General features: G+C 37.5%; 1 protein-coding gene across 1 annotated transcript; it reads right to left on the minus strand.

Annotated features, from left to right (window-relative positions):
• Positions 1 to 25,180, minus strand: cchcr1 (coiled-coil alpha-helical rod protein 1). Its single transcript, XM_056457673.1, has 19 exons — positions 24,975 to 25,180; positions 20,772 to 20,988; positions 20,538 to 20,696; positions 20,381 to 20,456; positions 16,043 to 16,150; positions 12,743 to 12,837; positions 12,546 to 12,660; positions 12,343 to 12,453; positions 12,116 to 12,256; positions 10,214 to 10,324; positions 8,330 to 8,436; positions 8,020 to 8,132; positions 7,871 to 7,946; positions 7,103 to 7,224; positions 6,860 to 7,027; positions 6,458 to 6,556; positions 6,221 to 6,372; positions 2,609 to 2,729; positions 1 to 238 (listed from the first exon to the last, which is right to left on the minus strand). Exons 1-19 carry the CDS (start codon positions 25,036 to 25,038, stop codon positions 111 to 113), a joined length of 2,283 nt encoding a protein of 760 aa, XP_056313648.1. The 5' UTR covers positions 25,039 to 25,180; the 3' UTR covers positions 1 to 110.
• Positions 25,181 to 26,651: the final 1,471 nt, after the last annotated feature.

A 26,651-nucleotide genomic window follows, 5' to 3' on the forward strand; every position in this document is an offset into this window, starting at 1 on the left:
TTTGACAAAAGGCTCTTTTTATTAAATTATAAAACAGGAATGAAAGCCCACGGGAGGAGCTGGACAGACAGCGAGTGTGTGTGAGGAGGAATTGATTGGTGTGTTCAGCACTATTCTTTATGCATGTCAGCACAAGAGGGTGTTTGTGTCTCGGTGAAGGCCTGACCCTCCTCATCATCATCTTCCTCTGAGCTGCCCATCACTGCGGCACTAAGAGCTTGAAGAGCCCCCAGCAAACCTGACAGAAAACCAGCATGAGCGACCAAGTCAAGTGCGAAACAACACTTAGTAGACATCAAAAAAAGAATCAATCAATGTGTGAATGAATAGATGGCAATATTACAGGAGTTTTTTCAATTCTGGGGCCCTTAGAAGGATCACAAGACTTACACAATGAAAAAAAAAAAGAGTCATTGAAATAGTTCAATATAAATATATATCATTTAATAAAAAAATAAAAATAAATACATACAGCGAGTATGGAAAGTATTCAAACCCCTTTAAATTTTTCACCCTTTATTATGCTGCTGCCATTTGCTAAAATCATTTAAGTTTATTTTTTTCTCATTAATGTAGACACATCACCCTATATTCACAGAAAAGACAGAACTGTTAACATTTTTCCAGATTTATTAAAAAAGGAAAGTTGAACTATCACATGGTCTTGAGCATTCAGACTCTCTGCTCAGTATTCAGTAGAAGAACCCTTTTGATCCAATACAGCCATTAGTCTTTTTGGAAAAGATGCAACAAAGTTTTTTCACACCTGGATTTGGGGATCCTCTGCCATTCCTCCTTGCAGATCCTCTCCATTCTGTCAGGTTGGATTGGGAAACATTGGTGGGTAGCCATTTTTAGGTCTTTCCACATATGATCAATTGGGTTAAAGTCAAGGCTCTGGTTGGGCCATTCAAGAACAGTCATGGAGTTGTTGTGAAGCCACTCCTTCGTTATTTTAGCTGTGTGCTTAAGGTCATTGTCTTGTTGGAAGGTAAACCCAGTCTGAGATCCTAAGCACTCTGGAGAAGGTTTTCATCCAGGATATTCCTATACTTGACTGCATTCATCTTTCCCTCAATTGCAACCAGTCGTCCTGTCCCATGCTTCACTGTTGGGGCTGTAGTGGACAGGTGATGATCAGTGCCTGGTTTTCTCCACATACCGCTTAGAAAAAAGGCTAAATAGTTCTATCTTGGTCTCAATAGACCAGAGAATCTTCAGGTTTTTTTTTTTTTTTTGGCTTGCACTGAGCACTGAGGAGAGGCTTCCTTCTGGGCACTCTGCCATAAAGCCCCGACTGGTGGAGGGCTGCAGTGATGGTTGACTTTCTACAACTTTCTCCAATCTCCCGATTACAACTCTGGAGCACAGCTACATAGATCTTTGGGTTCTTCTTTACCTCTCTCACCAAGGCTCTTAGGCCAGCTCTAAGAAGGGTTCTGGTCGTCCCAATCGCTTCCATTATGGAGGCACATTGTGCTCTTAGGAACCTTAAGGCTGATGTATACTTCTGTGTCAAGCACACACATGCGTATGCTCCGGCGCAGCCTTCGCTTGGTCACATAGCCCTCGCCGTGGCTGGCGCGCACATCTCAAAAATGCAACTACACGTCACAAGGATGCATAGCACAAGCTCTGTGGTTGGTCTGCTTGGTAGCTGTGATGAGTGTGGGCAGTGCTGAGAGCAGCGAGCCTGATGGAGTGAGTGTTTGCAAGTGTCGAGTCCCGTGAAGGAGCTCAGAAGGAAACTTTAGCTTTGCGTTTACTTTATGATTAAAGTTGTTGCACGTCTGCCGGTTCCTGCCTCTGAATGAGAGTTTTAGCTCCTTGTAGATTAAAGTAGCGTTCAGAAAAAACAAAACACCCACAAAGTAACTCGATACAGTGGAACATAACATAACCTACTGCCAGCTAGTGTTTCGAAAGTGTTATTACAGAGCAAAACAAACAGCACGCAAAAGCATAAAAGCATGGCTACACGCATGCATCGGCTTACGGCGATTGCTCAATGCAGAAGTATAAACCAGCCTTTAAGTGCAGCAGAAATTTTATTGTTACCTTGGTCAGATCTGTGCCCTGCCAAAATTCTGTCTCTGAGCTTTTCAGGCAGTTCCTTTGACCTCATGATTCTCATTTGCTCTGACATGCATTGTGAGTTGTAAGGTCTTATATAGACAGATGTGTTTCCTAATCAAGTCTAATCAGTATAATCAAAAACAGCTGGACACAAATGAACCATCTCAAGAATTATCAGAAGAAATGGACAGCCCCTGAGGTAAATATATGAGTGTCACAGCAAAGGGTCTGAATACTTAAGACCATGTGATATTTCAGTTTTTCTATTTTTAATAAATCTGCAAAAATGTCAACAATTCAGAGTTTTCTGTCAATATGGGGTCACGTGTACATTAATGAGGAAAACAATTAACTTAAATGATTTTAGGGTGTCTGAACCACTGTAAATAAATGAACAAACATACTGTACAGTTGATAACATGTTTATGGTTTTATAAGTGGATCATGGCAATAAAAATCATTTGAAAACCACTGTGTTATTATGAATTTAAATGATTACTGATGTCATGAATGAGTTTCAGTGTGTGCTTACTTTCAGGTGTCGGGTTTTTACTTTCAGATTTGCAAGGTTGTGTTTGTTTCAGGGTCCCGGGTTTTGCAGATCTTCTCAGTCTTTTATATTCATTCATCAAACCCTGCTCCTGAACCACTGCCTGCTTATACACACAAAACAACAGAAGAAAAAATAGAGGGAAGCAGATCTTAGATCTCTGCGCCAAGTGAAATTCAAATGCAACAATCAAGAAAAAAATATCCACATATTTACTGTATATACAGCATAGAGGTAGAAATTATTCACATTTAAAACCACATAAAACCGATCAGAATTTGTTCAGAAATGTGTTCTGATATTCAGACTATAAAATTGCAGCTTCAAGGTTGATTCTAAAATGGAGAATTTTCAAGATAACTTTAATATTATTATTACTTATATAATACTTATCTATATGAATTTTTACAAATTAAATGATCTTAAAAGAGTCCCTCAAACATTCTATAGTAAGCAATGTTGCAGTTTGATCATGAACAAGATAGGCAAATGTACAAAATACATTAAATGGAGTCTCCCTCATTTGCTTTTTTATTGCAGCGCTGAGTTTTCTTTCAGAAACATACACATCAAATGAGCCTCAAGCATCATTGCTTCCTCGTTCCCATGTAAGCCCTTTGAGTGTAAAATCCCAGTGAAAAACAGCCCAGTCAAAGCGAAGCCATTATGTTGCACATGGGATTATTGTGCAATGTAACAGGATTGATTGTTACATTGCATACAGGCTGTATTTGATTTGCCACAACATTTCCTAGTGAGACTACAACAATAATTTTTTTGTTTATCTAAGTCTATATTAAACATCCTAAGCGTGAAAGCTATTTTGAAAACAGGGAGACTAATCTCCCAGTGCTACATCTATACATCATTTCTATATGTTGCTATGTGACTCAGTCAGACTTTAATAAAGAGCAGTGCTCAACCAATCATCTATTCACAATGTGTCAAAAATGCAGGATATATACGAATTATACATTTATTCAACGCCACCTTGAAAAGCATAAGATCTGCTTATATTTTGAAATTTGCCATATATGTTTGTAATGACGCAACAGCCATATGTGAACTGCTGAGTATAAGTGTTTAATTCATGTTTATGCATCGTGTCATATCTCTCATCTCTTACTATAATTTTTCTGGAGTGAAAGGACAACAATACACTTTATACACTTTCACATGTTTAGATGTACATAATATGTGTGTGTACTGGTGCTCACCGGCTGCTTCACGTGCACACGTGTCAAGCAACTGAAGCAGTGCTTGAAGGTAAACAAACAGCGTTTTCTTTCATAAACATTTTATCGATCATTTTTTAACACAGCATTAAGAAGGAACATAGAAATATAATCTGACAAACATCTAGCACAGGGCTATTCAATTAGTTTGTCATGGGGGCCAGTTCATGACAAGCATCCCAAACGAGGGGCTGGAGATATATATGAATTGTAATAATATAAGTGATGACACAACAGCACATAAGAGCCCATATGCTGTATTTGTGCTCATAAAGGAACCCATGTTGACTTTATCAACATAAAAACATTAATATGTTGTATTTTGAAACTACACAACATCACTGCATTGTACTATGTGGCTTTTTTTACAAGCATATCCAAATAATGTATTTCGAGGCACAAAATCAGTGTATTGCTCAAGTAGGCTTCTTCTACATTCAGACACATTCATATGTTATGTTTTAAACTGCGTAACAATTAGGGATGCAACGATTATACATTTTGGTTGTACGATTATAGTCTGAAGAATAATCACGGTTTCACAGTTATCACCATTATTATGTATATGCAATTTAAAATACTACTAGTTTAGAAAATAACAAGAAAACTGCTTAAATTTTAAAGTGTTGTTAATTGCTGCTCAGTAACCAAATACAGCACAAAATATTAAATAAAAACAAACAATAGTCTATTTCTCTCTTTGGACTTAAAAATCAATGTAAAAGTTTGAGTGATAATTTTACAACGAAAATAAATGACAGAACAATGAATAAATAAATAAAAATAAGAATAAATAAAAAATAGTATTAGTCTAATGTTAATTTAAGCTATATATTGGCTAAGAATTTAAATGAACTGTTGTTATTATCTGTGTTCAAAGATAATCATTTGTAATAATTCATCTAACATATCTTTTGTTTACATTGCAGTAAAAGCCACGCACAACTCTCACAACTACAGTGTGATATCAATTCTATTGTGTGCGCCTGCAGGGCGCGAGTGCGTCGGTCCGCTTGTGAGCCGTGCGTGCACCGCTATCAATATGCGCACGTCTCCATTGGAAATAATGTACTTGCGTGCGGAAGAGAAGCAATATGTCAATGGCTTGCTGCTACAGTTAATCCAATGTGCGAGTGTATTTGCATAACTTTGTTTCGTTGGAGCAGCTTTTTTTTCCGTGCAACAGAAATGAGGCGTTGAAAAGTCTTTAATGAATAAAAGCGGTTAATAGTGAAATCGTCTAATCATTGCATTCCTATTAACTATATCAGTGCATTGTACAAAAGGCCTTTTCTACAAACATATCCAATTGTTTTCAGCTGCCCGCACCACTTGCTTAAAGTCAGGTGACTCACTCTCTGCTCAGCCTTCAACTGCAGATCGTGCTGTATTGAAGAGACGGAAGTCACTTCATAACTATAGCAGCCATTTTTCGACTGAACTAAATTTATTTTTGATGTCTTGGTCACACTATTTGGAGGGCCGAAAGAAATTGCCTCGGGGGCCGGGTTCGGCCTGCGAGCAGCTAATTGAATAGCCCTGATCTAGCAGCTAAATGTGTCTGGAAAAATATTCAAAGGCTTTTATTTTCATAAACAGTGCGGATGTGAATGCGTCGGATTGTTCTGATTGGCTGCAGTAGACATCTCACGCAGCGCGTTCTAGACGTGAACGAGCTCTTTCCGGAAATTTTTCTTCTGCGTTCACATAGTGCAGCATTCCGGCAAATTACCAGTAATGTTACAACTTCTCTTTCCAGAAAATAGCCGTTAATTTTCCTGAAAGGTCTGTATGTGTGAAAGGGGCTTTAGAGAAAGATAGAGCAGACATTGATGTGCTGCGAAAGAATCAAAGCAGAACTCATTAATATTCACAACAGTTCCAAATATGGTCAAACGTGAGCTTCTGATTCTTGGTGTACTTTCTGTGTTTATAAATAAACGCATAAAATCATTTCTGGAGAATTTATGAACTAAGTATTCGAGAACAAGTTAACATTGAATCAATGCATTCTATAACACATCTAAATTATTTCCGTAAGCAATCCAACTGAACACAGAACTCTGAAACATGCAGCTAGGCTTTATTTCATAGTAAACTCTCAAATGTGGAAATATGTACATCCTCTTGATTTTCTATTTCATGAAGCCTTTAATTTAAAAACATCTACAAATTCTTTTAACTAAATATGCATTTGATTTAACAGTCTTTCTTTGTAATTTTTTCCATCCATACGTTTCTACGTTTTTTTTTGGTCCTACCTCACCCAGGGCACCAAGTGAGCCAGGACTGCCGCTGATGCCCCCTCAGAAAGAGAGTGTGTGGGTTGTGTATTTGTGTGTGCGCGAGTGTGACTCACCAGGAGAAGGTTGCAGTCTTTGTCCTTGTCTTTCAGCTGTTTCTGCAGATGTGTGATCTGTCTGTGTGTGTGTTCTGTTCTCTCTCTCTCTGCTTCTTTCATCTGTTCTTTCTCTCTCTCCACCTGCCTCTGAACTTGCCTCAAAGCTACCACTGCGCGCACACACACACACATATTCAGAACATCATTCACAAAAACTAGCCATGACATCTGCATTAGCATGTTAAGTCTGTATACCTGCTTTGGTGTGCTCTCTCCTCGCCGTGTTGAGTTGAGCCTCCACGTCCTTGAGCTTCTCTGCACACACACTCTCAACTTCTGATACCCTTTGTAAAACTGCAGAAACAGGCACAATCAGCTTTCGCATCTTCAAATGTAAGCATCTTCAGCCAAACCTGAGCAAATATTAGACGGATACACAAAAGCACAAACGATTCTTCACCAGAGAACATGAGCGGATTGGAAGCAGAGTTGCATGATTAGCCTGCAGCAACGAGCAATTGAAGTCAGCAGAATTCCCCAAGTGTTAAACACAGTGTTAATAGACTATTAGCAATGAGAATGAAAGAAAGAAGGAATCTGTGGAGTGAATACCAAATACTTTGAGCGGGGGGAGGGGAAGCTGTTCTTCACACACACCTGAGTCACACTGCTGCTGGAGTCTCTGGGCCTCAGTGCGGAGCTCTGCAATGGTCCCCTCTTGTTCTTCACAGTGCCTTAGTGTCTCCATTCGGCTTGATTCGGATGCCTCCAGCTCCTCCCTGCTGTGTGACAGAGCTTCCCTCAGGTGGCTCAGATCTCGGTCTCCTGCAACACAGAATCACAGCTCTTTTTTACATTCTGCAGATGTTCTGTATTCAGCTTGGGGTTTGGTGTACGTACGCTGCTGCTGTAGCTCAGAAAGCGAGGCCTGAATGAGCTCTGGTGTTCGTTTGAGTTCCTGTGTGAGCGTGTCCCTCTCTGTGCTCAACATCACCACCTCAGCTTTGAGACTATTAATAAAGCTGCAACATGGAAGAAAGTTGGCAGCATTAAATAATAGTGTACTGCTTACTACACACAAATTACTGTGTAATTTTATGTCAAGCTATAAGATGAAAAACAATAGCATACTACATTCTTGTCACCTATTTTCCTGTATGGTTAATCTTGGACATTTGCATTATTTCTGACTTATAAAACTGGAAGCAAAAAAAAAAACGTAGTAGTTGTACTAAAAATGTTCATTACAAATATATGCAGTTAATTAATGAATTAGTTGGTTTTACAGTTTTATGCAAAAGTTTGGGCACCCCTGATCATTTTCATTATTGCAAGCCATAGCCTGCTGGCCTTTCAAAGCAGCAATTTCATTTGGATATATTTTATACTCTAGGGAAAAAGCAATATTTCAGTTCTGACAGCATTTATTTAATCAACAGATGCAAAGCAATTTAACTCATAACAAAAACAGACAGATGCAAAAATTGGTGTAAAGTGTGAGATGACACATCTAAACTCACTCATCACATTTAAAATAAATTTATTATTATTACTACTCTGATGAACCTCAAGATCTGATAATCTGATAATAACTTATGAAGAGGTCACTGCAAAATAAAACACCACAATGTTAACAATGATATTTAATGCCCCACTCTGATTCTATACCTCTCCGACACCGCAGGCTCTGGGCATCTTGTAGCTTGCTTGGTTCTCCACAGAGCTTCTTTTCTCAACAGCAGCCCTGCAGACAAACAACAAGTTATTAAAAGTGCAACACACTTACACACACACACAGACACAGATGACACGCTCACCATGTACTGTGTCCAGACGCTTGGCAGCAAAGGCGAGTCTGTGGTTCAGCTGACTTACACTGGACTGAACTGCTTCCATCTGACCTGCCTTTAATTCCACGGCTGACATCACCCTGATGAGAGAGGCCGAGAGAGAAAGATAACACAGAGAGAGAGACAGATGTTTATGGATGAGCTGACTTCAGGGGAACAGTCATCTTTAATCTAATCAGGACGCTCATGTTGGTATTCAGGAGACTTGTTTAATTCAAAGAGACTACAGATTCAAGGTTTGGCTCAAGGGGTGTGACTGTGTGTGTGTGTGTGTTACCTGTGTGCCGTTTCACTGATATCATTCAGTGATGCCTCGCTGCTCTTATTGCACTCCTTCAGCTGAATGTTCTCCAGCAGAACACTCTCCAACTGCTGCTGTATTCCCTGAACACGGATACAGAGAAGCACGCGGCTGTCAGAAACACACACTTGCCTGCAGGCGCTACAGAAGAGAAGTTTCAGTGCTGTCACTGTTTTACAGCTGATCAGCTGGACAGCTGTTCTGCATGCAGTGAGTAATCACAGACGAGCGATATAATGCTAAAACAGCAGATCTTCTGTGACTCACTGGTGAACAAGATTCAATCTCACTAAGCTGGAATCCGCAAACCTGCGCAGACTGTTAAAAAGCACACTTAACAAGGAGAGAACAAGGGAGAACAGGACGAGCTCATGAGGACCGGGAAGAGAGAGAGAAAATCTGATGCTGAAATGATCAAGTGAATATCAATGAGCTAGGTTTAAATTTTTTAGCAAGTAACCACTTAAACTCCGGTCTGCTCCTCACACAAAGAGCGTTCGTATAATATGGAAAGACTTGTAGAGGACTGCATGTTCTCCAACAGAAGTCTGACTGTTTTAGCATGCGATATGTGCTTACAAATGTATATTCCTAAAGTAATCAGACAAGCAAAACATGCTGAAACTATGCACAAATTAGGATTGGAGTAAAATGAAAGACACGTCATTCAGTATTTATAGAGAGAATTTCCCACATGGCGCTGGTTTCAGTTTCGCTTTCAATAAAACTGATTTTAATAGTGACGTTTTGTTTGATTTTTTTTCATTCCTTTTTCTGTTTCGAAGTAGATTCAATTTAAATGTTAAAATTAGAGGTGTCATGACATTAATGCTCAATGACAGTGCCTGGAAATTCACAGCTTTTTCCTATGCATGATGTCATTTAAAAGGGCACCTATGATGAAAATCTACTTTGTACGCTGTTTGGACAGAACTGTGTGTTTGTATAGTGTGTCCACTGTCATATTAGATCGATATGAAGACAATAATCTCTTATTTTTAATTTCCTGACGTTAAAATAGGATGCAAATGCCAGTGATTTTGAGGCCCACCGCAAGGTGACGTAGAGGTGCAGAATTGATTGCCATGTTTCTATAATAACATATATACACATGTCCACAGAACATTTTTTGCAAATAAACTGGGATTAAAATATTTGTTCCAACTCTCTGTGGTTTTTATAAATTTTATAAGTGTAAAACTTTTTTAAAACAGAGCATGTTTGTAATAAAGAGAGTAAAATCGCTCTCTAAATCTTAACTGCTGTAATCACCACGGTCGCATGGTGTCAGTAAACGCTAGTATGTGTGTGTAATGCAAACAGTATTTGTGTGACTCGTCATTTCAGAAAGGCTTGAATAAACTCCATCACAGATACATCAAATAAACTTACTTTAATATTTTTGACTAACAAGCTGTATTTCAGCTTCATCTGTGTCTGTCTCTGTCACTGTGCTGCTTATCTGACGTAACGCATGATAAGAAGCAGACACACTCGTGGGAATGGTGGGCGGGGAGAAGCAGCTCATTTGCATTCAAAGCCACAGGTTACAAAAACAGCTACAATGTATTCAGACACCGAAATGGGCAGATATTTGATGGGTATTTTAAGCTGAAACTTTACAGACACATTCTGGAGACACCAAAGGCTTATCTTACATCTTTCAAAAACTGAAACATGAAGATGGTGCAAGACATATCAAGTAGCCCCTCCCACTTTTAACAATTGCCATTTCTGTATGGTTTACAGCACAGCTGTCAATGAGCTGAAGTGCATCCAAGTCCTAAATTCTTTGTGCATCTCTGGTTTAAAATACAACGCGTGTACAATTCAAGTGAGTCAGGCATTTTGCAGGAGTACCTGTGCGTGTACATGCTGTAACTCTAACCGGGCGCTTTTGTCCTCTATGTGGTGCTGAAGGACACTGTTCTGTGATTGCAACGATTCTACCTCCTGCTGCAATGAGGAAACCTACACACACATATTTACAGTCATGAGAAACAGACAGTTGTGCTTACTGTGTCATATATTTGTCTTTACAATTATGATTGGATTTTTAGAACAGCCCTAACTGCACAGACTAAGAATTTATTAAACAAACATTCAATCACTTGTAGGTGGTACAATTCTTTTATTAAAGAGAACTGTTAAAGGTGCAGTAGGTGATTGTCTCCAGAAACATTTTTTGTTGTGCTGGTTGAAAGTCTCTTCACATTCCAATAGTAATGACTAAAGCAAATGATCTAAATGTATTTATAAGTCTTTTTATATTCTGGGTGAGGCATAAGACTAAAAAATTTTATCCAATTAAAATTTATCAGGCCGAAAATTTCCATAATTCTGATAAGTAGCCCAAACTGTCTATCAACAAACGTAGATTTGTACATCTGCGCAGCTGTTCACACTGATTGGCCATTTGCACATGCATGTGCGTTCACTTGACACCAGAGAGAGAGAGTGGTAAAAACAAACGCTGAATCAAAACTTTTTAAAATCCTGAATCAATATTGGAGTTACTTTTCCTTTTGAGGAAGGACGACACAATGGGTGAAGTATTTTTTTAGAAAGGTAATGGTATGCTTTAAATCTATTTTAGTCAGGCAAAGCTGATGTAGATTGTGTTGTTTTATGAATGGGTTATATGCACAGAAGTGTTGTTCAGCCACTGAAATCTTCTGGCGAAAGCTTCATGCGACTATTTTTAATTTCACAAGGAACCTTGCACAGCATCGATAATGTAGATTTTTATTTATTTTAACAACAAAACATAAATAAATAGCAGTATTCCCCAAGCCGGTTTATTTTTGAGCAATGACAACCTGTGAAGCGCTACCTTTATTGTTTAACATGCTACTTTGAATATTTGATCTGAAATAGCATGCAAGTATGGCTTAGTAATAAGTGTAAATCCTGCACCCTGCTGGCCAAGCACTAAACATATAGTAGTCGCTTTAGGACCAAACGTGTGAGAGAGTAAGACCAGCGATCCTTGCGTGCATTAAATATTGCACATTATGACAAGTTTTGCTTGCTAACTACATAACTGAAAACCTGCTAGATATAATACAGTTTTTCGTGCAGAATTGTAGTATTATAAAGTACTATACATTTTTCTAACTAGCAAATGACATGATCTAATGGGTTGTCTACTGTCATCTTTACAGTGCGCGTTCGTGTTTAAGGAGGCGTGGCTTTGGACGGCAGGGGAGGGACTGTGTTTTCGAAGCTATTATGCTAACGGACAACATTTTGGCAGATCGCCTACTGCACCTTTAAGCTCTCATGGCTTCATTTATGTGATTAAACATGGAGTAGAAATGGTAATATTGTGAAATTTTATTACAATTTAAAATCAATTTTAAAAACCAATTTAAAAATATGATTTATATGATGGCAAGGAATCATATAAATCATGAATATTCAGAAGTCATTACTTGGAACTTCTTTATTTTTTTCTATTTTTTTTCTTCTCGATTTTTTGCTGAACAAATTACTAATTATTTAATGAGCAATTTTTTTTGAAGTATTTAGTAATTAAATTCATTCTTGCTAAAAATAGAAAAGTATTTTCAGCCATTTTTGAAATCATATCAATGCACACTCGTTTAACAGTAATAATTTCTCAAAAAAACTAAATCTGAAAACATTTTGGGGCTGGGAGGGATGGGTATGAGCAAATAAAAAAGCAAACTATTGACACAAGTGGGTAGAAGTATAAACTTAGAAAATTACATGGGTTACGTGGAACAGTGTTTACATTACCATGTCATGTAGCTGTGTTTTCTCTGTGTGGAGTTGTAAGTCTCGGGTTTGCAGTTTAACAAGCAGAACGAAGACCTTTTGTCTCCAAACACTCAACATCTGCCCAGCTTTACTGCCGGAGCACAACGGGTCCATCTGCACCTACACACATAGTAGAAGTACCACCAAATGTACTAAATAAAAATCCTTCATTTCAAACACACATCTATGCATGTGTACAACCCTACCTGTTCACCTAGCTCTTTCTCCTGAATGGCTAGAATCTCATTGGCTGCGTTTACTCTGACATTCAGCAGCTGGACAGATAGAGAGACGGCTTCCTTTTCCTTCTCCAAATGCTGTACACACACAAATGACACAAAATATTACTGCAAGCACCACAACTTATATAAGCTGGTGGCATTCCAATGCACCCTGTATGTGTATGTACCTGTATCTGGCGTCTAAGCTCTTCCTCCTCTTTTCTCTCTGTGATGTTTCTGCCAATGTATGTGCGCAGTTTCTGCACATTCTCTGACTGTTCCAGCAATGAGCTGTTCAGGACACTGGACAAACACAAATAATGTGGCATCACATAAACAGAAATGATTTCCCATTTAGAACCAGCAACATGCTTTTAATACTGACCTCAGCTGATTTCTCAGCTCATCTCTCTCTGAAGTCATTGCTTGTAATTGGGTCATCAGTGAGGTCACTTCCTGTACAGTATCTGTCATCATGTTCTAATTAGAGACAAATACAAATAATTGGAGTTTTGTACATGAAGTTAGATTATATCAAATTTAATTGGAAATTAAAATAAAGTACTTTAATACTCCTTGTGTGATAAATACCTATGTAAAAGGATTGTGCATGGCATTGAGCAGGACAAAATACGGTAAAAGTGGAGATCATACCCATATTTATTGAGATTGGCCAAAGAATTGAAAAAAATATTAAAGAATTGGAATACATAGAAATACATACATTTAATAATTGGAAAAATATAAAAAAACGAAAAAGACAAGATAGTAGATGTAGAAATATTTTTTATTATGTATATATGTTTATATGTTATTTATTTATATGTATGTTGTATGAATATTTATGTTTATTGTGAGCACTGCTTGGAAATTGTACAAGGAAGAAAAGACATAAGCATTACTATTATAATTACAGCCTTAAGTCTTTTTGAATATGATGCCACAAGCTTGGCACATATGTCTTTGGGAATTTTTGCCCATTCCTCTTTGCAATACCTCTTAAGCTCTATCAGGTTGGATGGAAAGCGACGGTGTACAGCCATTTTCATATCTCTCCAGAGATGTTCAATGGGATTTAGGTCTGGGCTCTGGCTGGGCCACTCAAGGACATTCACAGAGTTGTTGCGACGTCACTCCATTGATATTTTGGCGGTGTGCTTTGAGTCATTGTCCTGCAGGAGTCACACCAGTCTGAGGTCAAGAGCACTCTGAAGCAGGTTTTCATTCAGGATGTCTCTGTAAATTGCTGACTAGTCTTCCAGTTCCTGCTGCTGAAAAACATCCCCAAAGCATGATGCTGCCACCACAATGCTTCACTGTAGGGATGGCATTAGCCTGGTGATGAGCGGTGCCTGGAGCTCAGACAGAGTGACCATCGGGTTATTGATCACCTCCCTGACTAAGGCCCTTCTCCCCCAATAACTCAGCTTGGATGGCCGGCCAGCCCTAGGAAGATTTGAGGTGGTTCCAAACATCTTTCACTTACGGATGATGGAGGCTACTGTGCTCATTGGAACTTTCAGAGCAGCAGAAATATTTCTGTAACCTTCCCCAGCCTTGTGCCTTTGAGACAATCCTGTCTCCGAGGTCTACAGACAATTCCTTTGTCTTCATGATTGGTTTGTGCTTTGACATGCACTGTTAACCCTGTCTTATAAAGACAGGTGTATGCCTTTTCAAATCAATCAACTGAATTTACCACAGGTGAACTTCAATTAAGCTGCTGAAACTTCTCAAGAATGATGAGTGGAAACAGAATGTACCTGAGCTCAATTTAGAGCTTCACAGCAAAGGCTGTGAATACTTTTGTACATGTGATTTTTCAGGTTTTTTATTTTTAATAAATTTGCAACAATTTCAAAAAATATTTTTTCACATTGTCATTATGGGGTATTGTGTGCTAAAAATGAGGAAATAAATGAATTTAATCCATTTTGGAATAAGGATGTAATATTAAAAAATGTGGAAAAAGTGAAGTGCTATGAAGACTTTCCAAATGCACTGTAAGTCACATAATATTTGCCTTATTTGTTGAATAATAAAAAAAGATGAATTGTTCACAACAAGCAATCAATTACTGAGTAAGTTTCTGAAAAAAGACTTCTTGTCTAACAGTGATTCATATCATTTTAATCTAACATCGATACTATAATTTACGCTATCTGAGTTGATTCAATGGGAAATGTCATTACTTCATTCATCTTTGTTTGAGTAATGAGCAACATTATTAACACAATACTGTTGGAAAAATAACCATCTAAGCAATCATCCTTTGTCAAACAGAACTCTTCAGGGAAGAGCTTACAAGAAAAAAAGAAAGTGACAGTTCATATAAAACGGTTTGAATCAAAATGGCTTTTCAGAGAATGATTTAAACTGACCCAGTGACGGCCTATAAACAGCATTTTATTTTATTTTCCAAATGCACATTTTTATGTGACTGTAAAGATACACAAATAAAAGCATGGCCTTTAAAGTATCAAATTATATCTTGCTCTTTTTTTTTTTGAACAACCAAAAAGGAGCGTTTTAAACCGCTTTTTTTGAAAATTTTGACCATTGTTATCCAGAAATGCAAGTGAACACGACAACCCCATTAAAAGGTGTCATCTAGATAGGCTGCTTTTAATCTAGAAAGCTTTACAAATGTGTCAGTCAATGTTGACATTTGGGGAATCACCTTTTGTTTTCCTCAATTTCACTGCAGTCCTTTCTGTCTGCTTCTGGCTGAAATCAACATGTCAGTTTTAAAGGGTCATGAAATCCCCTCTTTCAGTTCAAGTCTACCTCAGAATTTTTCAAAAGAGGGTAGTGGGCTTGTCCGGAAAAGCAGGAAAAAAATAGGGGGGCAAGCAACTGTCAGTTGGCTGATCAACTCAAAACAACAACAAAAAAAAAGACAAAACATGAGAAGCATGATTTTTTTTAGTTTACAATGTTAAAATGCAAAGAAACAAAAAGTAAATAATTGAATGCCCTGTTAAACAAATGATAGGCTATTTGTAATTTCATATTATACATAACCACAATTTGTTATATCATTACAAAGATAATCATCTTTATATAAACACTATAAATGAGGGGGACTTCTCTCCTCCTGAATCCCCGGGTCTGAATGCAGACACAGTGGATAGCAGTACAGCAGATCTCTTTCCCCATCTATTCCAACCATTAACCCTGCCGGTAATCTGGAAGATATTAAACTCAGTCTATAAATAATAATGAGAAACGGACGCATCATCACAGGACAGGCAGATCGGCGCTGAGCCTGCCCCAATAATGATTTTTAAACCTGGAAGATGAAACAAGCGGACAAAAGCTCAAAATAATCCAGTTTTTCCCACAGTTAAAGGTAACAATTGCTCCCTTGTCTTAATTGATGCTCAACACATACAAATCTGTTAAAATTTCACAAAAAGTACTCGAGGGTTTCTTGAACCTTTAAAGAAATTACGCGATTTTCCCCTAAGGAGTGCACAAATTGACAATGAATATGCAATGGCTGGTCTGCTGAATAATTAAATGTCATATAAAAAAGCTGATGCATATTATCAGCTCGTAGAATATGCTGTTTTGACATGAAATGATGAAACAAATAAAAAATTTGTCAGGAGAGACTTCCCTTTGGAAAAAAAGAAGAAATTGTGCTGGCAAAATATCACCTGTAGAGTTAATTATGCCTTACCTGTGTGTCTAGTTTTTGTTGCAGTTTCCCAATCTCCTGCTTTGAGTCCTGTAACTCTTTCTCCAGACGCTGATGTTCTACTTCATACTCCCCTTTTAGGGTTAAAAGCTAAATAAATAGAATTAGGTTCCATTTTGAAACTAGCATTTCCGACCTAAAAATAAATCCTATATACATATTTAAAGCTCCATGTATAATCAAAGGTAATTGTCATGTGCATTTTGTGAGTAAAGCCAGTTGTGTAATCAGTAGTAAACTTCCAGCTCGTGCTTTCAGATGGAGCAGCATTTACTACAGAGACTCAAAGGATATTGAGGTTGATTCTGGGATAATGACATTGTTTGTTTAGTTTGTCTGTGAACTATAACTTATGTTGTAAATTCTGCTACATCTGAAAACATGTGAAAATAGCACATTTAATAACATGATTTTACTCTAAACTCTCTTCATAACTTAAGTTGAGTTTTAACAGAGGTTAGCGATCTCGTAAGTAAAGAACCGGTGAGGGGGTAGTTGTGGTTGCTGGGGGTGGTATCCCCTAATCTGCCAGGGCCCTATGCACTCTGTCACCCTTTTTCTCCGCACTTACTACATCACTACCGGGAGCTTCCATTGACAACAACAGAAAAAAAAAAAACAGTTTTAGCATTTCTGCAGTGCAAAAAAGCCTTGGTGGACACTTCAAACCAGCAAACTGTTCTGACTTGTGTTCCTATATTCTTTTCAAAATGATCCAACTTACGTTTTTTTAGGAAAACTGGCCTGGAAAATTTATTTCTATTGACTTAACATTGGACTAAACTTATGGAATCATTCTAACAACATGCTAGAATCATCCAAGCTACTGTACATACCAATAATGCTAGCAACATAGAAATGCTAGAATTGGGCTAGTAGCATGCTAGTAGTCACCCAGAACACACTTTAAACTGCATAGCAACCACATACATTGCAGCAACTGCCTAGCAGCCACTCATGTTCAAGTGTGGGCTTATCGGGGGGTAGTATGGGGGTGGGGATTTCTTGCATACGCCCCAATAGTATCTCTAGGGGGCCCCTTAACCCTTAAGGTTGGTTTTTACTTTTGCGTTGAGTGAACGGCGTGACCCACGGTGCATGCCTTGCGCATTGCTGTGCATTTTTACTTCTGCTTGCTGATTGTGTTGCTATGCAGTAACTCTTCCGAAAAGCTAGCTGACAGTGGGGTTTTTATGTTCCTCTGTGTCTAGTTTCTTTGTGGGTGTTTTGTTTTTTTCTGACTGCTACCTTCATATACAAGTAGCAAAACCTTGCTTATTCAGAGGCAGGAAACCGGCGGACATGCAACAACTTTAATCATAAAGTAAACACAAAACACAAGTTTCCACCTGGAGCTCCTTTACGGGACAACACTTTTAAACACTTGTTCCAACTGGTTTAGTGCGGCTCTGTCTCGCCCACACTACCAGGCCGACCAATAATAGAGCTTGCGTTATGTGTCGTTGCGAGTTGTAGTTAAATTTTTTGAGAGGCGCGCCAGCCATGGCGAGGTCTATGTGTCCGCGTGAAGGCTGCGCCAGGGAATACACGTTCAACAGAAGTATAAATCAGCCTTAAGAATCGTCCTAATATTCCACCCCCTAGCAGTGCCCCTGGTCATAGTTGTTTGTTTATTAGCCACATGCTGAACCAATTAAAGCACTTAAATCTTGAATTATACAACAACTATATGCCTTTCCTGGGTTTTTTCTTGCCAAATTATTTTCCCAAATTATGTTAACAAAGCAAGGAACTTTTCGCAGTATTTCCTATAATATTTTTTCTTCTGGAGAAAATCTTATTTGTTTTATTTTGGCTAGAATAAAAGCAGGTTTAAATATTTTGAAACTTATTTTAAGATCAATATTATTAACCCACTTAAGCAATGTAGAAGAAACTACAGTTATACTATGACTTGCCTAATTAACTTAATTAAACCTTTGAATTGAACTTTAAGCTGAATACTAGTATCTTGAAAAATATCTAGTAAAATATTATGTGCTGTCATTATTGCAAAGATACAATAAATCTGTTATTAGAAATGAGTTATTGACTCTATTATGTTTAGAAATGGATTGAAAAAAAATCTTCTCTCCGTTAAACAGAAATTGGGGCAAAAGGGTCGCTGATAATTCAGGAGGGCTAATAATTCTGCCTTCAACTGAATATACACAGTTATTTTCCTCACAGTAAATAAGGAAAGGGAAATTACTACAAAAGAATAAAAACATCTTTACTGTAAGAAAAACACAGATTTTGTCCTTTTGTTGTTTGATTAATGATAAAAAAGCAGGAGGAAGCAGGAATATTGCGCGCTGTCACTTTAAGACCAGTACGGTTATGATCCATGGTTTCACTTTCACATGTCTTTTGATTCTCAACTCGTATGTTTATTGCACAAATGAGGATTAATATGAATAATCACAAAATACAGCGTTTTGACACAAATGTGCATGTGACCATTAAAGCGCTCCATGTCAAGATGACTTTAGATGTGTGTGCTCAGCTCGTCTCTAAGGCTGAGCGCGCACACACACACAACAGCATGCAATCTCTTTCGCGCTTTTAAAAACATGAATGATTGGAATGTACATCAATGAATGATGAGCATCCCATGCTGCAAACGTTACATTACAGTACATGATTTTAGTCTTTTTCATGTGAAACTGAGCTTTGCAGAGCAACAAATGTGTACAACTGGAAAGGGGGCGGTATATGATGCAATAATCGCTTCATCTCGATCCATGTTTTTACTATAGGTGGGCATAGATAAATTTTTTTTATCTAGATTAATCTCACTGTAATCTTGGAATTAATCTAGATTAATCTAGATTAAAATGGCTCATTTGAATTCTGCCGTAAGTCTTTTGAGAATGGGTTTCTCAAGCCAGGTGGCGCATTAGACCAGGGCCTCATCTCCTGTTTCCAAAATGCATCACAAACTGCTTGAGAAACTGTTCTACTATGATAATTGGTGATGAAAATAAATTATGTTCAATAAGATGTACTTGTGTTTACTGTTTATTCAGTTAACATGAATTTTGAACTGTAGGCCTACAAAAACTCGAAACAGCGATTTTTGATTACCATAATCCGACTAAAGTCATAACTGAACTAAACAGAAATGGAATTAAGATGTGGAGTATGCATATATTAGTGGCATTATTTAAGTGAACAGCGCAATTAAACATGTAGGAATTTCACCATATTTTCCGACAAGATCCACACTGTCCGTAAAAGCTGTCAGTAAAGGACCGCACACACATCGCAAATTGCAGAAGTTTTTTCTTTCCATTTGGCGAGCGTTATTAAATTCCATAACACTCTCACCAGTCCTTACTTCTTATTTGCATCTAATACCGCAGTTTGTCACAGGGACATGAATGAAATATTCATGAGTTGGAGTGAAATTGCCGAACTGCAGTAAAAGTCACCCAAAATTACATGAAACTCTTACATGAAAGCACTTCACGTAAACACCTTAATTATATTATTGTCTATTAAGGTAAATAACTAGACTACAGATGTCCATGTGTGGTCAGTAGTGTCTTTAAAGTAAGTGAAAGATCCAGATGGGCATCCTGCTGATTTGATTCAGAAGGGCACTTTTTTGTCAGACAGCTCACCGGTCAGGTATACATATCAAGGTGAAAGTCATCATAGCTTGCGTAGAATAGACCCAGTTCCCAACCCAACTTTGAGAATAGATTAACAGCAATATTTTTTTTAATCGCCCGATAAAAGTCTTGCGTTAACGCAGCACGTTAACAGCCCACCACTAGTTTTTTCACAATCGTTAGAAGCCAAAATCGAAATAGAATTTTCCATTAATTGCACAGCCCTAGCTCCAACCCTAATTAAACACAGCTGATGCAACTAATCAAGGTGTTCAAGACTCTTTTGATAATCAAGTAGATTATTTGGATCAGCTGTGTTTGATTAGAGTTGGAGCAAAACTGTGCAGAGCTGCGGCTCTCCAGGAATTGAGTTTGAGACCCATGCTGTACAGAAATTTTAAACATGGAGCAATGGCTTACTTTATTAATGTCTAATCATCTTGTTTTATCCTGCTCCATTTCTCAGGGCCTTACGACAGAATTTTGCATGCTCTATATCAAGTGTGACTGCGGCTCTAGTTGGTGTTTCTGCATGAGTGCACCCACTAGCCTTTAGAGGAGATTTACTACTGATCACAGATCTGTGCTTCCCTGACATGATGCATGACAATCACAATTTTTGCTAAACCTAATACATACATGTATTACAAACATCTTCAAATATTCTGATGTATGAGCGAAAAATGGGATAGCATATCCATACCTGGTCTTGGCTCATACTGAGTTCAGTCTTGCAACTCTTCAGTTCACCATGTAACTCATCACGCTCTATCCTTTGTCTGCACACACACACAAACATTTCAGCCCACATACACTGTGAATGCAGCAGGCCAGCAGTCAATCAGTTTGAGTGTTTGTACCTATTTATTTGGCTTTGTTGATCTCTGATCTGCTCTCTCAAACACTCCACTCTTCCTTTCAGACGCTCCATCTCGCCTCTCATCATCTCCCTGTCTTCTTTTAACCTTTCCACCTCCTGCAGCGGAGGCCTTGAGCTGAATCTCTCATCTTCTGGCAATCTGACATAGAGAGAGATGAATTTATACTCTGACCCCTAGAATCAAGTCTGAACCTGTGCGGCTGTGTTTGTGTACCTGTGGTCAGAGCGCTGCTGTATTATTTTCTCATTATGGTGTTTGAGATGCCATGCTTCAGCAGTGTCTGTCCAGCCGGGACCCTCCACGCTGAACTTTGAAGCGGGCGTAGCTCTAAAAGGTGCAGGTTTGTTCTGTGAACTTGTGGGGCAGACCACAGGACCACCAGTGAACTGAGCAGGAGTCATCAGAGAAGGAGTGGGATTGCAGACAGATGCTGAAAGACAAACTGATATTGATGAAAATAAACACAGAAAGAAATCCATGACCTTCTCATCTCTCTTTTGTCTACCTTGCCTTGAGCATATAGATGTGGTTTTATGTTCACATTGATAACATTACAGACATCTTAAAAATGACACAACAATCCCCTCATCCTATGATAGACTGGATAGATTCCAGTTTGGACTCTGAAGGTATTGTAAATATACTTTACAAATCACTTATAGCACGACAATATTCAAATATCCTAATTGAGGGCTTCTGGGAGAGAGAGCTCAATACCATTATTGATTGGGAGACTGTCTGGGAGAACTGTTTTGTAACTTCCAAAAAACCCAGCTCACCAAATGATTCATTATAAATTAATTTTAAGGCTTATGCTACCCCCTACCTGTTATTTAAAATGAAAAGAAAATCAGACCCTTTTTGTCACTTATGTAACAACTCTACACAAGGTACTTACATACAGTGCATCCGGAAAGTATTTATAGCGCTTCACTTTTTCCACATTTTTTATGTTACAGCCTAATTCCAAAATGGATTAAATTCATTTATTTCCTCACAATTCTACACACAATACACCATAATGACAAAGTGAAAAAAAGATTTTTTGAAATTGTTGCAAATTTATTAAAAATAAAAAACCTGAAAAATCACATTTATATAAGTATTCACAGCCTTTGCCTTGAAGCTTCAAAATGAGCTCAGGTACATTCTGTTTCCACTGATCATTCTTGAGATGTTTCAGTAGCTTACTTGGAGTTCACCTGTGGTGAATTCAGTTGATTGATTTGAAAAGGCAAACACCTGTCTATATAAGGTCCCAGGGTTGACAGTGCATGTCAAAACACAAATCAAGCATGCAGACAAAGGAACTGTCTGTAGACCTCAGAGACAGGATTGTCTCAAATTTCTGCAAAGTTCCAATGAGCACAGTGGCCTCCATCATCCATAAGTGGATGCCTGCATGGAATTTTCCAAAAGGCATCTAAAGGACTGTCACACCATAAGAAACAAAATTCTTTGGTCTGATGAGACTAGAATTGAACTCTTTGGAGTGAATGCCAGGTGTTACGTTTGAAGAAAACCAGGCACCGCTCATCACCTAGCTAATACTATCCCTACAGTGAAGCATTGTGGTGGCATCATCATGCTGTTGTGATGTTTTTCAGCAGCAGAAACTGGAAGACTAGTCAGGATAGAGGGAAAGATGAAGACAGCAATGTACAGAGACATCCTGAATGACAACCTGCTTCAGAGTGCTCTTGACCTCAGACTGGGGCGACAGTTCATCTTCTAGCAGGACAATGACCCAAAGCACACCGCCAAAATATAAATGGAGCGGCTTTACAACAACTCTGGGAATGTCCTTGAGTGGCCCAGCCAGAGCCCAGACCTAAATCGTATTGAACATCTCGGGAGAGATCTGAAAATGGCTGTATATCGTCATTTCCCATTTAAGCAGATAGAGCTTGAGAGGTACTGCAAAGAGGAATGGACAAAAATTCATAAAGACAGGTGTGCCATGCTTGTGGCATCATATTCAAAAAGACTTAAGGCTGTAATTGCTGCCAAAGGTGCATCAACAAAGTATTGAGCAAAGGCTGTAAATACTTATGTACATATGACTTTTCAGGTGTTTTATTTTTAATAAATTTGCAACAATTTAAAAAAATAAAATCTTTTTTCACATTGTCATTATTGGGTATTGTGTGTAGAATTTTGAGGAAATAAATGAATTTAATCCATTTTGGAATAAGGCTGTAACATTTTAAAAAAATTGGAAAAAGTAAAGCGCTACGAATACATTCCAGATGCACTGTTTGTTCTGGGAATGTCCATAAATTGCATTATTCTTGTCCAAGGTACGAAATCTACTATCAGAGCTAATGGAAACTCAGATTCAGTGCAACCGATTGCTTTTTCTCATGCTGGACGATTAATCACTCTTCTTATCAACCAAAGAAGGATTCTGTCAGTTGTTCTGAATGCTGCAAAAAAAAACTATCCTGAAATTATGGCTGAATCCATCTGCTCCAGCTGATCTATCCTTGAGGCTATATGTATGGGATATTATTAGTTTACACCACAGCCAAAATAAATGGTGCCAGTAAGAAAACTGTACAATTTTGGTTAAATATGAGACAGACTATCAGAAATGTCTTGATCAATCCTGATTTCGTACCTATTATTACAGTATTATGGTCTTTATTTTATTTACTTTATAATTAAAAAATAAATATATAATATATAATAAAAAGGAATAAAAAAATTTAAAAAAGACAATTATCTGAAGATCTCACAGTTGCTCTGCTAGGTGTATGCCCTGAGGGCTTCAATGACAGATCGAGAACAAACTTATTACAAATTCTACATGCTGCAGCTTTGAAGTGCATCACATGCAGATGGCTAAATTCTGAACCTCTATCATATAATGCTTGGATTCAAGAAGTGTGGGAACTGTATGAAATGGAACAAATAACACATGCACTGCGACTTTAAAAAATAATTTTCCTAAAGAGATGGTTTTCTGTCATGCCTTTAATTCTTCAATTACAAGCCATACTGTTATGATCAAGCCCACTCCTTCCTTTCTCTACAATATCCAAACAAATTATAATAAAATAATAACAAAACAAAAATTAGAACATTCATTCATTTTCTTTTCGGCTTAGTCCCTTTAGCCATCAGGGGTCTCCACATTGGAACGATCTGCCAAAATTATAACATCAATAATAAATATAAAATAATACAACAGGCAGCCAAAATGGCAACCCTTCAATTTTCCAAATACTGTAAAAAGCTACCGATTTCTGATTGAAAGTATGGGTGGAGTCCTGGAGTCATGCCAAACATACATATGATGCAGTAGAAGTCATGAGCTCAATCCAATCCTTAAAAGAGGGAGTATCGGAGTTCTTCCAATTTTGCAGCACCAGTCTCACAGCCATAATACATCCTGCAATGACTAGCCCTTATAACAGGATAACAGGAAATAAATTTGGACTAGGCAAGAGACGGTAACCGGTTTCAAGGTTTACTGTGGTTCGACAAAGGTTTTAAAACAGCAAAATTTTTCTGTTATACCGTTCCTAAGGTATATGTAAAGGTTTTTTTATGTATTTTGTATGTGTTGTAAAGAAATCTGTGTTTTTTAAACTAAATAAGCTAGCAGAAATCAATGATTTATTGGAATTATTTAGCCTGTTTACTGTTCCAAAATATTATAAATGAGAATTGTAAATGTGTGTTTTTTTTACTAAGATGTTTAAACAACTTTTTTAGCTTTAATCACAATACTTTGATACAGTGAAACCATGATGTTTTTGTTCAAGGTTATTATACCGTCACAAACTTATACCGGCCCATGCCTAGTTTAGACCATTGTTAATGTTTACATCCCTCAAAATGGTCTATATGCCGCTTGATAGTTTCTTCTAAAATTAGCATTTTGCTCCAACTCTTGTGTGTGGGCTCAGAAATTGTACTTTTATAACAACGAATAAGTTCTTTTTATTGCCTTTACAGTGAAATGACTTAACATAAACATAGGAGGCGGAGAAAACTTCAATTTAGAAGAACATTTCAGATGACATTTAGAGGTTTTTGCATTCGAACTTCACTTTAAGATGCTGAACTGCATGCATAGTACAAATAGTCAATGTAGTCTGGGAATTCAACTGAGACATGTAAATTACCACGACGATAATATTTATTAGTATTATGATTGAATGAATGGTGATTAAAATTATGTTGGACTAACGTTAAACGGCTTTATCACACCTGCTGTCAATCCTAGACGTGTGTAACGTTATAGCTTTGCAGCCTTAACGTTAGTTGACATCAGACTAATACTGTGCTTCAACACTACAACTAATATTATACTTAAAGATAAGATGGTATATTTTAAGATCTCTACGTCGTTTGTGTTTGTATATCTGGTTTATGGTGGCTTTGATCCGGGTAATTGTGTTTGTTTACCTGCTTCAGCAGCTTTCATAAAGTCCGCCGGCGCGTTCAGTCTTTCTGATCTCCACATATCCATGATAACCAATAAAAGTTACACAAGCGGTCGTACATAAACGTGTGAAATGCTCTAATCGGATTCTTTGATTATTTTTTAGTCATTGTTTTGCAAAATGCTCGTCCACCCCGCCGTTATGTTCAAAGCTGTGCGTGCGTGCAGTTGTCATGACAGAGATTTCCGGTTAGTTTGAGGCACTACAGCGCCTCCTGCAGTCTCTGACACATTCTACAAGAAACGTACATTTTCACTTATAAAAAATGTGACAGGGCCTGACTTAAGCTTGTCGTACTCAAAAAAAAAAACAAATTCATACAAAAGAAGCATAAAATCCTACAATTTAATGATAGAACGCATCCTTCTCCTCCATCAAATGATGCCTTAAAGGCCAAATAGCCTTAAAGGCAAGCAAAATGTAATGCAAATGTGGCAGGACTGACCGAAACATAGGGACAATTGTAAATGAATTTGATTTGTAGTATTTATTTGTAGAATTTCTTTATAATTTCATGTTTTTAATCAATTGATGTAAATGTTAACAATTTAAACTTTGCTTTTTCTGAAGTATTTTTTTCTAAATAAGTTTTTAGCATAACAAAACAATAAAAGCTGTCGGTTCAATTGTGCTGAGGACAAGGACAATGACAGGATTTGTAGTGTTTTTAATAAAGAACAAAAATCTGAGAACCAAATGAAAGACATACTCTTTTACAGAACAACTCAAAGAAATCAACAATCCATCCAATTTAGACATTTTTGGGATGAAATGCTTTTTATTCACTGTATTTATGTTTTGACTTCAGGGACAGATAATGTAGGTTTCAGGTAGAATGTCCCCTCTGTAGAATGCTTAATTCATCTTAAATAGATAGTTCACCCCAAAAAAATTATCATTTTTACTCATTTACTCACCCTCAAGTTGATCCAAGCCCTTGAAAGATAATTTGAAGAATGTTAGAAGTAAATTACAGGAATACCAATAGTATGGAAGTCAATGGTCACCGGTTTACAACATTTTTATAAATAACTTATTTTTTGTTCAACAGAAGAAACTATGACAAGTGAAAGGTGAGGAAAAAACTACATCCTAGAAACCATTATTTGAATCATTTTCATTAACTTTAAAGTGGTATTTAAAGTTTTGCAAATCCTTTGGTTACAGCTACATGCGCTTAAAATTTCTATAACTAGTTATCTTGGACCTCCCCACAACCCCCCTCTATTCCATTGTGGCTCAAAGATTTGGTCTTCTTTTTAAAACATGGGAAAATTAAATACAATATCAGAGGTAGGGGAGAACATTTTTTTTTTTAAATGGCAACAAGTTAATCACTTAAAACCTTAGATGTGGATTGAGTGAAGGTATATATGCATGTATATGGTTTGTTATTTTTTTTCTGTATTTGTATTTATTTACTATTATTTATTATTTTATTTTCATTAAAAATAAAATTCAGATGTTGATTGTTTTATTTGGGATTGTTTTGTGGGTTGTTGTAAAATGTAAAGTGCTTTTTGCAAGAATAAAAATTCCATGACTTGACCATTAACTACATCTATTTCCGAAACTACGATTCAGAAACATAATTTCACATCCATTGTATGCAGGAGTATTCAAAAGTTCTATGACAAAC

The sequence above is a fragment of the Danio aesculapii genome, chromosome 5 (assembly GCF_903798145.1).
Source record: "Danio aesculapii chromosome 5, fDanAes4.1, whole genome shotgun sequence".
Classification (NCBI taxonomy): domain Eukaryota; kingdom Metazoa; phylum Chordata; class Actinopteri; order Cypriniformes; family Danionidae; genus Danio; species Danio aesculapii.

What these genes read in the sequence shown, in the direction of transcription:
- cchcr1 (XM_056457673.1), bottom strand. Translation starts at nt 25,038, where the DNA reads ATGGATATGTGGAGATCAGAAAGACTGAACGCGCCGGCGGACTTTATG. An exon ending in TATGAAAGCTGCTGAAGCAG is followed by an intron (nt 20,989 to 24,974) that starts GTAAACAAACAC and finishes TTTGTCTTTCAG; the next exon opens with CATCTGTCTGCAATCCCACT. An exon ending in GAGAGAGCACACCAAAGCAG is followed by an intron (nt 6,373 to 6,457) that starts GTATACAGACTT and finishes GTGTGCGCGCAG; the next exon opens with TGGTAGCTTTGAGGCAAGTT.